The sequence below is a fragment of the Carcharhinus amblyrhynchos genome, chromosome 2 (assembly GCF_965287045.1).
Source record: "Carcharhinus amblyrhynchos chromosome 2, sCarAmb.v2.hapA, whole genome shotgun sequence".
NCBI classification, from domain to species: domain Eukaryota; kingdom Metazoa; phylum Chordata; class Chondrichthyes; order Carcharhiniformes; family Carcharhinidae; genus Carcharhinus; species Carcharhinus amblyrhynchos.
This window is the reverse complement of record NC_137325.1, coordinates 89,526,119-89,542,275: the sequence shown is the minus strand read 5'-3', so window position 1 is coordinate 89,542,275 and position 16,157 is coordinate 89,526,119. Positions and strand designations below refer to the sequence as shown.

General features: G+C 42.0%; 1 protein-coding gene across 1 annotated transcript in view; it reads right to left on the bottom strand.

Moving 5' to 3' along the window:
* The window catches only part of pkd1l1 (polycystin 1 like 1, transient receptor potential channel interacting), a 119,592-nt gene that overhangs the window by 59,970 nt on the left and 43,465 nt on the right, over positions 1-16,157 (bottom strand). The window contains exons 25-31 of the mRNA XM_080214608.1: positions 13,636-13,787; positions 11,439-11,539; positions 8,082-8,277; positions 7,355-7,441; positions 6,301-6,508; positions 3,430-3,536; positions 667-883 (exon numbers count right to left, since the gene is read on the bottom strand). Coding sequence (XP_080070734.1) covers positions 667-883; positions 3,430-3,536; positions 6,301-6,508; positions 7,355-7,441; positions 8,082-8,277; positions 11,439-11,539; positions 13,636-13,787 — 1,068 coding nt within the window. The remainder of the gene's footprint in view (positions 1-666; positions 884-3,429; positions 3,537-6,300; positions 6,509-7,354; positions 7,442-8,081; positions 8,278-11,438; positions 11,540-13,635; positions 13,788-16,157) is intronic.

Below are 16,157 nucleotides of genomic sequence, written 5' to 3'. Positions count from 1 at the left end.
CATGATCTTATTGAAAGGCAGGGCAGGCTCGAAGGGCTAGATGGCCTACTCCTGCTCCTATTTCTTATGTTATGTTCTTATTAAGAGTCCAATCACCATCCTTAATTAGACAGAAAGCTCGCTTTCTGAGTCCTAAATGGCCAATGGCTGATGAGAGACTGTTCATTTCACAGTCTGGGTTTCTCACTGTTTTTTGAGTCTGCATAGCTGGGCTCTGGAGTCCACAGGGAAAGTACTGCCCAAAATGTCATCAGTACGAATTTTAAACATGTTCATACAAAAACATAAATGTGGAGCTGGAGCAACTTTATGTTTTAAACAGGCAAATATATTATTTTAAACACTATAAGACAAAATAATGACCTTATGTTATATATAACTTTGGCAACATATTAGGATGTCAGTCGGATTTTCACCTTTGAGTTAAGTGTCATGTTAGATAACCCAAACTTAACTGGTTTACAGATCAGGATTCAATCAGCAGGCAGAAGTTCGGCCCTGTGACATTTCCAAGGGTATACCAGCCTTCCAAGAAACCCCGTGCTTCCATACCTGATAGATTTGGTCACTATACATGCATTAGTACCCAAATCAAATATCAAATACAGATGCCTATGATGGAATACTTTTTAATAATAAGCTACATCAAGAAAAACAATACATTACTTTTTTAAATCCAGGCCCATGAGTGAGTGAGATCAATTCTCGTTCTACTTTTCCATCTCCTTCATCCACTGCAAGCCAGCATTCAGCAGGAAAGAACCAGCACGCGCCAGTGAACAGGTCCTTGACAATCACAGAAGTAACATACCAGCTGGGAGAATGACCACCATTATTATGCCAAAGATGAACCTTCCAAATGGAACCAAGACTTTCTGGAACACTAGAAGAAAAAGAAAACCCTTAGCTCTAACATTGTAGCACACAGGGGGGCAAAACTAAGTGTAGCATTCATGGCATTACCGCCACCTCTAGCATGATGTTACCACCAATCCACAACACAAACTCAAGGAACAGCACCACATCTTTCAATTAGGCACCTCAGAGCCTCTGGACTCAATACTGAGTTCAACAGTTTCAGACCATCAACTCCTGTTGATCATGTTTTTGTTTTTGGACCCAGTTATCCTGTCATTCACATTCACTTTGAGCAAATGTATTGTCCAAGGTAGCATTTGACTGGGTGTGACATCAAGGAACCTAAGCAAAACTGAAGTCAATGCTCATAAGGGGGAAAACAGTCTGTTGCTTGGAGTCATACCTCGCACATGGGAAGATAGTTCTGGTTGTTGAAGGCTAATCATTTTGGTCCTGGCACATCACTCCAGGAGCTCCTCAGGATAGTGTCCTAGGTCCAACCACCTTCAGCTGCTTCATCAATGACCTTCCCCCCATCATAAGATCAGAAGTGGGAATGTTCATTGGTGCTGCACAACGTTCAACAGCATTTGTGACTCCTCAGACAATGAAGCAGTCCATGTCCAAATGCAGCAAGACCTGGACAATATCCAGATCTGAAGCTGGCAAGTAGAAACAACATTCACACCACACAAACACTATCAACACCCTGGGCATTACAGTTGACCAGAAACTGAACTAGACTAGTCGTGTAAATACTGTGGCTACAAAGAAGATCAGAGGTTGGGAATCCTGCAGCAAATAACTCACCTCCTAACTCCCCAAAGCCTGCCTACCAACCACAAGGCAAAAAGCTGCAGTGTGATAGAATACTCTCCTTTTTCGGGTTTAAATATTTATATCCTATTTAAATGTATTTTTAAAAAAAACAAACATATGCTCATTACACTTAGCTTTTGCTAGCAATTGGCAGAATTTAAAACTTTCCCCATGGCCAGTTTGATGGCAGGGGTGCAGAGAAAGAGTGGCAATCCAGCCACCTTCTCACTTCTACCCTGATTAAGGCCACAGGGGAAAGACCCAAACCATCATGTTAATGAATGCCTGCTTTCTGGTAGGAGTCACAACTCTTTCATCTTGAGGTTATTAGCCATTCCATCTATCTTGATGCTCACTTAAAGACCTCATCCACTGCCATGGTATTAATCTGTGTGGGGCTACTTGTTGACTCCGAGGGAACACCTCCTTCCAAGACATGCAATGTCTGATTTAGGGAGCTGGCATCGCAGAAGAAAGGGCTTGCTGACTAACACCCCTGCCATTGCCATGGCCACCATAACCTCTGCCCCTGCAATCATTCTCCCACCATCACTCACCTGGGTCCAAAGATGATGCTAGGCCTCGGAGGACGTCCTAACAGTGGCACTGCCTCCCCAGTTCCGCAGCTGTTCAACAGTGCTCCCAACCTATGATTGGACAGCAACTCTCAGCAGACAGGGCTTCTGTCCCTGGGGTCCTTCTTGATCCTAGGGAAAGACCCGTCGCTGTCCACTGAGTTGCCTCAGTAGCACTTAATACAGCAGTCCTGTCCTAAAAGAGGAGATATGGTACCTTTGCCAGCTTCTAAAGGTCTTCAAATCCAGACAATGTATAAAAAGAAACTGTTGGAAATACTAAGCAGGGCAGGCAGTAACTGTGGAAAAAGTAAGTTAAAGTTTCAAGTTGATGACCTTGCATTAGAACTCAATGACCTGAAACAGTAACTCTTGTTTCTCTCTCTAGTCCACAGATGCTGTCTGACCTGCTAAGTATTTCCAAGACTCTCAGATGTCCAGCAACCATAGTATTTTGTTTTAGTACTGATATGCTTAGTCTGTATTAATTCACAGTAAGAGGTCTCACACGCCAAGTTAAAGTCCAACAGGTTTATTTGGTAGCAAACACCGCTAGCTTTCGGGGCACTGATCCTTCGTCAGGTGAGTAGGAATTCTGATCACAAACAGAGCTGTTTGCTGTCAAATAAACCTGTTGGACTTTAACCTGGTGTTGTGATACTTCTTACTGTGTTTACCCCAGTCCAACGCCGGCATCTTCACATCATGATTAGCACATTCATACAGAGCTTTAAACAGATCTGGGCTCACCTTGGAAAACAACACTTGTTGCATTATGCTAGTGGCATCACGATACATGTAACATTTCAGTGGATAGACATTTACTCAGGAAAATATCAACCTTCTACCAATAAAACCAACAGTTCTAGCGAGCAAATAGTTACTTTTTAAATGAAGTAGAATGAATAATTTTGTCACAGCATTTTAAGAAGGAAATTAAATAGTTATTAGTTTAGGTGCCAACCTGACAGGTAGGAATTATCCTACTCCTACAGCTCCTACAGACATTACTTGTCTCTTGCTAATAACACAGGCCATTGGAGTTGGGAGAATGGAGAAGCTGCATTCTTCTAAGAGTGCAAATAATCCATTAAATTATTTTGTCTCACCCAACCATTACTCATTGCAAGCCCGTTTAGTAAGTATGTTTCTGACCTCTGTGATCAAGTAGGAATACCTCATTATAAATGTGTGTCTGGAATTTCTTTCAAACAATTGCTTCTCAGAATGGTATAATTCTCTTGTTTCAGAAATGCCATCTTCTCCATGAAGCTTGATGTATATCTAAAAATGGTCAATGATAATAATCATTATAACGCATGACTATGGCTGTTAAAATGACTGTTCTGAAAAATTAAATGAATTTCCAATACGTTCTGCACACTCTTATAGGCTCCTGAACTACTAACAATCACATGCTGGGTAATTAGTTAAAGTTTGTTCACAAGGTGCTTTTCAATGTTACGTTATGGCTAAATTTCAGCAGTTACTCCAAATACCTGAATTCACATTCGCTGCTTCCAACAGGAAACACAGCACACAAGGAGAGAGAAGGTCACTGTTTTCCTTATAGTCAGACAGAAACATGTGGCTTTGACAGCGAGATTTCCAAAGATGCAGGGAGCCACTGGCTGCAGGCACATGGCTCTGTGGCCCCACATATAGAGTTCCACTTCATTAACATGCAGTTCATGTGTGACCATTCTTGTGATGCTTGCTTTCCTGGCAGCAGCCATAACACCTTCATCCTTAGTCAATCGGCCATTCCTGCCGTCGTTGAACCAAGCTGAAGAAAGAGGGACTAGTGGCTTGGAGACAAGAGATAGCTTCCCTACACCCACCAATGATTCTCCTCTGATAACCTATCATGGAAGGACAATGGGTCTACAAGGGGAGTCTTGCTTCCACCAGGAACATGATGGAGCAGACCGTGGCATCATCAAGGAACAGTTCTGCTGCTTGGGACTAGACCACTCACTGCAACGCACTGTGAGATTGTGGTGTTCTGTTTTATCCTGCAAGTATGAGGATGCATCCTGTGGAAGCAGGCACCCCTCAGGAAGATGAGCAGGTGGAAGAGGTAGATGACAATATTACAAATACAGGTCCCTTCAAGAATAAACCAGGTCTTTATTCAGAGTGAATTAAGACCAGATGATGCCCATTGAAGCTTGCGCTTAAGAGTGGGTTTTTCTCCAATACAGGGTGGTTTCTGGACATGGGGGCGATCTGAATGGAAAGAGTGGTGTTTGAACTGAACGATATTATAACAATAACAGTTGTGAACCACAAAATATCTTCTGCTGCCTAATTAGGTAAATGAATATCCACCTATAAATCAGCAGAGGAAGAAGAGAAGGAGGAGGAGTGCCAGAGTGGAGATATCTGGGACCCTTCGCTCTGGATGAGCTGTCCACTACTCAGACTGGGATTCCTTTAGGTTGCTATCCCTTCATAACCTTTGGTCCACAATTCTACACCTTTCCATCCACCTTTTCCCCTGGCCTAGCTGCAGCCCACTAACGCCTGGTTGCTCATCACATGTCGATCCCAATTATATGCTAGCCACCAGTGCACACAGTGCCAGTGTCTGAACTAGTGACTACAAATATAAAAGCAAGTGACAGTGCTTCTTCCTGTCAGTTGCGTCTCGCACTCTTCATCATGAGGTTGCACTTGCTGGCCAAGCAGCAGCTCCTTGTTATCTGAAACCCAAAAATCAGAAGGGGATATTTGGGGTAAAGGAAAGGAGTGGAGTGGAAAATAATATATATAATATTTGGTTATCCTGAAGGTTCTTGGCAGCAGTGCATGTAATGGCCTTTGTGACATAAAGGTATTTTAGTCTCCTCCAGCAGGCCTGGGAAAGGCAGGCATGTCTATTCCTCTCTTGTTCTGCTGTGCTCCCTATGTCTAGGGGGCCATCTCGTCCTGCAAGGGAGAAGGAAGAATGTCAATGAGTGTGTTGCACTACGCCTTGGTGATGTGTTAGTCACAGCTGAAAAGCTGGAGGTACGTGAAGGCACCTAGAGGGTGATATAAAGCTGACATGACTGACATTCCAGTTCAAAGCTTTGGGCCAAGTGCTGGTAAGTGGGGTTAGCTGGGCAGATCGAGGCATTTCATACTTGGTGCAGACTCGATGGGCCAAGGGCCTCTTTTGCATTGTAGTAATCTGTGATTCTGTGATCTGGGTATGTGAATGTCTTAATGTTAGGCTTGTATCTTGAGTTCAAGATTTGAGTGGCGGGAATGTGGTATACTGGCAACATGAGAGAACGCTGGCATGGTGTGTTGGAGATGTTAAATGAAGTTATATTCGTTAACCTTGACCACCTGTTACAGATCATTGAACTTCTTGTGGCATTGCTTCCAGGTGAATGTTAAACCACAATACGTGAACTCCTTGGTCATCATCTCCTGTTCTCTGCAGACCTCCTGATCCCACATGGTAACATGAGACCATGTCCCACTTCTCCTGTTGATTCCTGGGCTAAGGCTCAAACATGGCCTGAGACAAAACGCAAGCCCTTTCTCTTGGTTGTTGCTCCTTTTGGTAGTCTTCTCCTGAGAGCCATTGACACGACAGGCAGTCAGCAGTAACTTGCTTAAAGAGCGCAGCTTCCCTTTAAAAACGCAGGTTCGCTGGAACACAATTTGATCACTGTTGGATCCCCTGCTGGATCCCAAGTTGAGTGTTCCATCAGCCAGCAGTGGACACACACTCGACTGAATGCTACAATCATTCAAATGAGAAATGAAGATTGCACGTTGCCTGCCTCAACAGGCATGGGTTGATCAGAATCGCGACCCACCATGCCAATAAGAAACAAAGCAATTTTCACATCTAAGGGTCTCTCATCAAATCATTTCATTGCCTCAAATATTCCACAAGTCTATCCTCCACTACACTTTTTCAGAAGACCTTTTGTCTATTAATCATCCTTTCAGCAGAACAATGCTCTTTGACAACACCCTAAACTGGAATTGTCCTGCAGTGGTGGCTTAACTTTAGACAGAAACGTATAGAGAATATAAGACGAAATACCTTGGCAGTAGTTCCAGCCCTGGTCCTGAAGCCAGTCTCTACAATGATCTCATACAGATACTGGTCAGTGGGAGTATTGTCCTGCAATATGACAAGTCCAGGTTTTGCCTCAATGTAAAAATCCATGCGTTTGCACAAGATAACCAGCAGAATGTAGAGGGTGAGGGCAAACAGGACAGTGACGCAAGTGGCATAGTTTTCAAATACACTGTCAAAACAAAAATACACTTATTAATCTCAATAAATCTAATTAGAAAATGTACAGCTTACTTTGTTCTCAGTGATAACATTATGAGTGTCCTAGAACTGGCTGGGTCCTTCTGCAGGGTTTATTTCATTTATTACATTAACAAATAAATTACTTTTTTAAATTGATAAATTGAGAGTTTTTTAATAAAGAATTCACACCACCCAAATGTCTTCCTCTTCAATCTGGGCACTGTGTAGCTCCAAACAAAACAGCAGACCAAGAGGAAAGGACATCTGAAAACTGAACATATTGCTCCCCAAGATTGTTAAAAATGGAGAGCTTGCAGATTGATAAGAGAGCGGATGGTATTCCAAGCGTCCAGAGGATGGGGCCATATATCCTCTTGAAGAAAACAGAACATGAAAATACTACAAATCTCACTTGGAATGCAAAAGCTGAGAAGAGTAAACACAATTTGTAAATATTGTACATTCAGCATAGTGTTTATACTTGAAAGATAGAGTAGCAAGATGTCTGATCTTTGCAAATATATATGTTTATGCTATTATTCTAAACTGAGTAGTAAAATATTAAACATTTGCACTAAATAGCAGACTTAACTCCTTAAATGTCTATTATTTAATATACAAAATGAACAATTACAACCTTCAATGGTAACATCCAGAAATTCTCTAGATATCACTGCTTTGGGAAGCAAACTGAACATGTACTTTGGTTTCAGTGCCATTTTTGTCAGCAATAATTTAATGTGGATTATACAGTTATAGATAGATATGAAATCAACCATATTGCAAAAACACAAATCAGTGCACTGCACTAGCTCACATTATCTGCAACACCCACCTGCTAAAAGTCAAGACATCAGTGAATTTGACATTCTTCATCACAACCTGCTGATGTGCCACTGTGAATGTTGTCATATGGTTGCAGCTAATTCAAAATAAAATAAAAGTTTATGTACCCAATCTCCCAAACAATGTGTGACAAAAAGGACAAAAGACAATAGCATGAAATCAATGAATATTGAGCATCACAATGCTGATCATGAAGGATAAAGTGTAGGACATGAACATTATTGCCTGTTAATCTGGAGATACATTAACAGGTCACTGTATTTTACGACTGTATTTGAGACTAAGTACAGATCACAAATTCAGCGTTTAGGTCAAGGCATTCAGAGAGTTCCACATGTTAATATTTCCTCAACAACTTACCCTTTTTAAACTAAAAAGTTGCTGTACACAGATGTAAATGCAAGAAACATTAGTGAAATTAAGTGAAGTTAACTACTTGCATCAATTCTTTATTTCCCGAGTGGACAAATCAGAACAGTAAAGGAATTTGTGGAGCTCATCTCCTGCAAGTTGAGATACCTTAAGTTTAGGTGCTCCCATTCTTCATTATAATTTGATTGCAAATCGATTGGCATTTATATTTACTGATTTATAAAAAAACACCAGCAAGGATCATAGGAATTGAAAGGAGTGCAGTTTTTTAAAAAGAAAATTAATAGAGGGAAAATAGGATGCAAGCAAAAGAAACAATCGCTCACTGTTGAGACAATTTTTACCTGCAGTTTACTTTCTGTGAATCTGTTTCCTGCTGAGGTGAACAACCATCAGACTTCCACTCTTGAATATCATCCCAGTACAGGCACTGGATCCACTGAATACTCACAGTATAACTCACATTCTTGGCAAGGTAGTTATTTTTTGGTTTTCTATTGTAGTTGGCATCCAAGAGACCAAGATAATAAGCCCCTACACCTGAAGAGCAAAGAAATTGGGCTAAATTATGAAATTCTGATTGATTTTCTCTTAATTACTTGCATCCTGATTGCCAAGGACATTCCATGGCCCTTTTTAGCCCTCCAAAGTTCCTGTTTGACCTCTTGCCTGCCATCTTTGTATTCCTCAAGAGCCTTATACATTTTCAATTTCCTGAAATTTATGTATGCCTGCTTCTTTTTCACAAAGCTCACCATCTTTCTTGTCATCCAGTGTTCCTGAATCTTGCCATCTTTATCCTTTAAGGGGGACATACCTTGTCCTGAATTGTTAACAACTGACTTTTAAAAGATTTTCCACACATCGGATGTAGATTTACCCTCAAACGCTCTACATTCCCTAACTCCTGCCTAATACTGTCATAGTTAGCCTTCCCCCAGTTTAGTACTTTCACTCTGGGACTACTTCTATCCTTTTCTACAAGTAATTTGAAATTTACAGAATTGTGATCACTGTTCTCAAAATGGTCCCCCACTGAGGCATCAATCACTTGTCCAGGCTTGTTTCCCAGAACCAGGTCTAAGGTAGTCCCTTCCTGAATTCGACTATTTACATATTGCCTCAAGAAGCACTCTTGGACACACTGAACAAACTCTGCCATGTCCAAGCCCCTGGCACTAAAGGGGAAGTTAAAATTGCCCATCAAAACAACCTTCTTGTTTTAACATCATCCCACAACCTGCTGACATATGGTTCCTCCACTTCACACTGGCTGTTGGGAGGTCTGCAGTACAACCCCAACTGTTTGCTTGCACTGCTCCTGTTCCTGAGTTCTACCCTTATGGCCTCATTGTAGGATCCCATCAAGGTGTCTGTCCTTCGTATAGCTGTGACATTCTCCCTAGTAAGTAAAACAACACTCCCACCTCTTTTGTCACCCTCTATCTCACCTGAAGCAGCTAAATCCTGAAATGCTAAACTGCCAGTCCTGCCCCTCTCTCACCCAAGTCTCTGCAATTGCCACAACATTATAATTCCACGTAGTAATCCAAGCTTTAAGTTCATCCGCCTTATCTGTCATACTCTTTGCACTGAAGCAAACACAACTCCAGCCATATGTCCTGTCATGGTTTGCACATGCTTACTGTGTTTTATTTCTCTTAGCCTTATTGGACCCCTTTTATGAATTTTCCATTGTTTCTGTACTCTCTGACCTACGACTGCGGATCCCACCCCCCTGCCTTATTAGCTTAAATCCACCCAAACTGCATGATCAAATCTCCCCGCTAGGATGTTAGCACCCTTCCAGTTAAGATGCAACCTGTCTTTTTTGTATGAGGAGGGAACAGTGATATATTTTCAAGTTAGGACGATAAGTGGCTTGGAGAGGAACTTGCAGGTGGTGGTTTTCCCATGAGTCTGCTGTCCTTCTCCTTTCAGATGGTTACTGTCGTGGGTTTGGAAGGCACTGTCTATGGAGTTTTGGTGAGCTCCTTTGCTATGTCTTGTAAATGGTACACATTGCTGCTACTGTGTGTTGATGGTGGTGGGGGTGGGCGGGGGGGGGGGGTAGATGTTGAAGGTGGTGGATGGGATGTCAATCAAGTGGGCTGCTTTGTCCTTGATGGTGTCAAGCGTCTTATGTATTAATGGAGCTGTACTCAACCAAGCAAGGGATGAGTATTTCATCACACTCCTGACTTGTGCCCAGTACTTACCAACCCTTTTGATTCCTGAAATTTTATTCTTGATTCAACCCACACATTTGTCTTTCTGTTCATCCACTGGTTCTCAGCATCCTCTGCTATACCCATATTTCAAAAGCTGTTAACCTCTTCTCATCCTCGTTGAGTCCAACTCTGGCATCCGCAGAATGCAACACTCCACACTGGTGACTTTATTGGACATTTTTTAAACTTCATGCTAATGTTTTGGACTTTGTGATACTACTAAATCACTGGTCATGCCCTCTGGCCATAGCTGACTTAGATTTCATCCTTGGTTTTAATGTTGGTGTTTGTACTTGAAATTGTCCACTGCCTCTAACTCAGGGCTTCTAATCTTGACTTTTCCATTGCCATTTGGAGCTATAATGTTGCTCTTTGTCTTATTTATGTTCAGTCCAAAAGATTCATCAGTGTCTTTTGTCTAGGCATACCATAGTCTCTGCTTCTTCATTGTCCTGGTTATGCATGTGGTTTCCTCTGAAACCTGAGATTCCATATGCTACAACCTCCAATGATGCCATCACAGCACTCTGGTAACTCAATCTCATTATCTTCTCTCCCACACCATGAAATAGGATTGGTGACAAAGACATCTATGCCTGACTCCTTTCTCAAACTAGAATTGGTTTGTATGCCCATCACCAGCTCTGATGACTCCTGAAGCATTTCTGTATAGCTCTTGCATTAACCCTAAAAGATATCGGGTACACCAAAGTCCGTAAGTACAAAATAATAAGTAGAACTAATTGGCCTTAGAAGTGCTTTCACCAGCTCAGATGGAACTTTCTCTTCAGGATCACTCTTCACAAACCAAAGATTTCCTAGAATTCTAAATAATTTTCTTTATTTTCCCCCTTCTGGGGATGCAGTCAGTCATAAGTCTGGTTTCCTTCTCTGTCCAAAATCAGCAATGCAAGAGATCTGTGGTGCCAAGGCAATAATACTAACCTGTGCTATACCAGATTGACTAATAATGAATCATCCAACAATTCTGGAACACATTCATGAATGTAGTTTTTATAAATCTGTCAGTGACATCGCAGAAAATATCACATGGGGGGAAAAAAACCTTTCCACAGTGGCCTCCTAAAAATTGTTGGTTAGTTATTCAGAATCTTGTTAGGAGATCAAGGGGCATGGAGAGAAGCAGGGTTGGGATACTGAAAGTGCATGATCAGCCATGATCATATTGAATGGTGCTGTGAGCTAGATGGACCAAATGGATTTATTTTCTATGTTTTTCTGAATTGGTATTAATACTTGTTTCCATACTCTCTATTTACGCACACCAATCTTTATTTTCATTTTGAAAGAATAAGACAGGCTATAACAAAGTATTTAACAGATCTCAGTAAGTGATACCCGGTTTCATTTCTCGAGGACTTAAATTTGTTCAACTCTATTTAATTATTTAAATTCTTTGAAATTTCAAATGTGTCATTGCAATCAAGAATTTAAACTTGTTCTACAAACCCAGGAGTGATGCTGCAGGAATAAATAAGTGGATTGTATCTCCATCCCAGTAATGTATCTGCTTCAGGTTATATTTACTTGGAGTTGGTTCCTTGTTAGACCTGTAAAGACACTTAAAGTAAATTATTTCATTTTCAAACCTAAATAAAAATGGGCAATTGTTTCTCTCACATCTGTGCTATTCTGTGACAATAAAACAAATACTGGCAGTAACTTGCCAAGGCATCTTTTGTATCCCCTCCCAAACCTCAATCTCCACCACCTAGAATGAAAAGGGTAGCTTGGTGACAGTTCCCCTCCAAGTTACACATCACACTGTCATGGAAATATTTCACTGTTCCTTCACTATTGCAGGATCAAAAATCAAAATCCTTTAACTCCCTCCCTAAGGAAACTGGCATGGAGTCTACAGAAATAAGGCAAACAGGTAGGGAGGTCATGGAACCTATACAGATTAAAGGGGAGGAGGTGCTTGCTGTCTTGAGGCAAATCAGACTAGATAATTCCCCAGGACCGGACATGGTATTCCCTCCGACCATGAAGGAGACTATGTTGAAATTGCAGGAGCCCTGGCAGATATATTTAAAATGTCGGTATCCACGCGTGAGGTGCCAAACGATATAGCTCATGTTGTTCCACTGTTTAAAAAAGGCTCAAAAAGTAATCTGGGAAATTATAGGCTGGTAAGTTTGACTTCAGTAGTAGGTAAATTATTGGAAGGAGTACTAAGAGATAGGATCTACAAACATTTGGATGGACAGGGGCTTATTAGGGAGAGTCAACATGGCTTTGTATGTGGCAGGTCATGTTTAATCAATCTATTAGAGTTTTTCAAGGAGGTTACCAGGAAAGTGGATGAAGGGAAGGCAGTGGATGTTGTCTACATGGACTTCAGTAAGGCCTTTGACAAGGTCCCGCATGGGAGGTTAGTTAGGAAAGTTCAGTTGCTAGGTATACATGGAGAGGTAGTAAACTGGATTCGACATTGGCTCAATGGAAGAAGCCAGAGGGTGGTAGTGGAGGATTGCTTCTCTGAGTGGAGGCCTGTGACTAGTGGTGTGCCACAGGGATCAGTGCTGGGTCCATTGTTGTTTGTCATCTATATCAATGATCTGGATGATAATGTGGTAAATTCAATTAGTAAATTTGCTGATGATACAAAGATTGGAGGTGTAGTGGACAGTGAGGAATGTTTTCAAAGTTTGCAGAGGGATTTGGACCAGCTAGAAAAATGGGCTGAAAAATGGCAGTTGGAGTTTAATACAGACAAGTTTGAGGTATTGCACTTTGGAAGGACAAACCAAGGTAGTACATATAAAGTAAATGGTAGGACACTGAAGAGTGCAGTAGAACAGAGGGATCTGGGAATACGGATACATAATTCCCTAAAAGTGGCGTCACAGATAGATAAGGTCGTAAAGAGTGCTTTTGGTATATTGGCCTTTATAAATCAAAGTATTGAGTATAAGAGCTGGAATGTTATGGTGAGGTTGTATAAGACATTGATGAGGCTGAATTTACAGTATTGTGTGCAGTTTTGGTCGCCGAATTACAGGAAGGATATTAATAAGGTTGAAAGAGTGCAGAGAACGTTTACAAGGATGTTGCCAGGACTTGAGAAATTGAGTTACAGAGAAAGGTTGAATAGGTTAGAACTTTATTCCCTGGAGCGTAGAAGAATGAGGGGAGATTTGATAGAGGTGTATAAAATTATGATGGGTATAGATAGAGTGAATGCAAGCAGGGTTTTTCCACTGAGGCTAGGGAATAAAAAAACTAGAGGACATGGGTTAAGGGTGAAAGGGGAAAAGTTTAAAGGGAATATTAGGGGGTGCTTCTTCACAGAGAGTGGTGAGAGTGTGGAATGAGCTGCCAGATGAAATGCGGGCTTAACATTTAAGAAAAACTTGGACAGGTACATGAATGAGAGAAGTGTGGAGGGATATGGTCCAGGTGCAGGTCAGTGGGACGAGGCAGAAAAATGGTTTGGCACAGCCAAGAAGGGCCAAAAGGCCTGTTCTGTGCTGTAATATTCGATGGTTTCTATGGTAACGGCGCTATGGGGTTGTCGTAGTTCAAAAAGGCAGCTCACCACCTTGCAAAGGAAAATTAGGGATGCACAATAAAGACTGGCCTTACAATGAAACCCACATCCCAAAAAATGAATATCTAAAAACAAATGCAAAATCTATCATACCTCACTAACAACATGACAGGAAATACTTGCTGGTTCGGCCGAGTGAAGTTCACTCTTATCTGCAAAGCCTGTTGTACATTTGCCGGAGTCACTGGCAAGATATGAACATTCATTTGAGTACGAAGAAGCAGGTATACATACAATGGTTCCTGCTGCAAATAAGAAATCAGAACGTTTACTCCAGATTTAATCCAAGAGCTCAAAATATTTTGGCCAGGATCTTCCTGGCCATTCACTCCAGCCAGATTTTCTCACCCCGCTGCAGGTATCAGAGATTTGGCTGGGTGTTAAATTCTCCAAGCTCACTGCAACGGGAGCATGGCATGAACAGCAGGAAAGATCATCCCCATAATCTCTTTTCACCTTAGCATTGTAGCATATTTATCATGTTCCTTGTTAAAATCTTGAAATATAAAATAATCTGCTTGTAAAAACCAGAGATTGATTTAGATTAAAAGCAAATTACTGTGGATGCTGGAATCTGAAATTAAAAGAGAAAATACTAGAAAATCTCAGCAGGTCTGGCATCATTGGTAAGGAGAGGAAAGAACTGACATTTTGACTCCAGTTGACTTTTTGTCAAAGCTGAAAGGCATAGAAAGTGGGAGATATTTATACTGCAGGGGGAGGGAATGAAAGATGACAGAGAGCCACAAAAACATGGGGAATGGCTAATGGCAATATATAGAGAGAATAGAAGGTGTGAATGATCGAACGGCAGAGAAGCTGAAATCAGAGGGTAAACTGCGACAGATGAAGGTGTGTGTGTGTGTGTGTGTGTGTGTGTGTGTGTGTGTGTGTGTGTGTGTGTGTGTGTGTGTGTGTGTGTGTGTGTGTGTGGGGGGGGGGTGGTTGGGGGGGTTAAAAGAGGAAAGGGCAAGCAAAGGAGGAGAAAAGGTAAGGAAAGGGGGACAAAATAGGGGGAACAGTGGGGGGAAGAAAAATAAAGAAAGACAATAAAGAAATAAAAGGCAGAGTACAGTTAAAAATGAAATAAAATGAAAACAATGGGGTCGAGGTGGGGGACAGCTAATCATCTGAAGTTGTTGAATTTGAGTCGAGACTGGAAGGCGGTGATGTACCTAGCCGGAAGATGAGATGCTGTTCTTTCAGTTTACATTGAGCTTCATTGGAACATTGCAGCAGGCCAAGAACAGACATGTAGGCAATAGGAGCAGGATCATGTGTTAAAATGGCAAGCAACAGGAAGGTCAGGGTCCTGACTGCGCACAGACCGAAGGTGCTCATCAAAGCAATCACCCAGTGTATTTCTGGTCTCTCCGACATAGGGGAGACCATATTGGGAACAGCAAGTGCAATAGACCAAATTGAAAAAGGCGCAAGTGAAATGCTGCTTAAGTTGGAATGAGTGTTTTGGACTTTGGATGGTAAGCATGGAAGAAGTAAAGGGGTAGGTGTTACATCTTCTGCAATTGCATGGGAAAGTGCCATGGGTAATGGAAGAGGTGTTGGGTATAGTGGAAGAGTGGACTAGGTTATCCCAGAGGGAATGATCTCTGCTGAATGCTAAGAGAGAGAGTGAAGGGAAGGTTTGTTTGGTGATGGTATCATGCTGGAGTTAGCAAAAATGGTGGAGGATTATACGTAGCATGTGAAGGCTGGTGGGGTGAAATGTGAGAACAAGTGGACTCTACCTTTGTTCTGGGAGGGAGGGGAGGGGGTGAGGGCTGTGATGTTCCTGTCGACAACTGTAGGTGGGAAACCACGGTTGAGGAAGAAGGAGCGCGTATCAGAAGCACCACTTTGGAAAATGGTATCATCAGAACAAATGTGACGAACGCAAAGGAGCTGAGAGAAAGGGACAAAACTCTTATCAGATGTAGAGTGTGAAGAGTTGTAATCCAGATAGCTGTGGAAGTCAGTGAGCTTGCAATGAATATTGGTAGATAGACTATTGCTGGAATTGGAGACAGGTCAAGGAAGGGAAGGGGAGTGGCTGAGATGGACTAGGTGAAGGTGATGGTGATGGAGATGTGGAAATTGGAAGCAAAGTTGATTAATTTTTCCAGGTCCGGAACCATAGCAGCGCCAAAATAGTCATCGATGTACTGGTAAAGAAGTTGTGGGAGGAGGACACAAGTAAGCCTGGAACAAGGAATGTTCTACATACCCATCAAAAGCACAGCTCGGACCCATGCTACTCCTTTGATTTGGAGAAAGTGGGATGAGTTAAAGAAGTTGTTGAGAAATAAAACAAGTTCAGCCAGGTGGAGGAGAGTGGTGATGGATGGGAATTGTTCAGGCCTCTTTTCAAGAAAGAAGGGAAGAGCTATTAGGCCGTCCTGATTTGGGATGGAGGCGTAGAGAGATTGCACATCCATGATGAATAGAAGGCAGTTAGGGCCTGCGAACTGGAAGCTGTCGATATGATACAGGACATCAGAAGAATCCCGGATGTAGGTGAGGAGGGAATGGACCGGGGAGTGAGGATGGAGTCAAGGTAAGTGGAAATAAGTTCAGTGGAGCAGGAGCATGCTGACACAATGGGCCTACCAGGACAG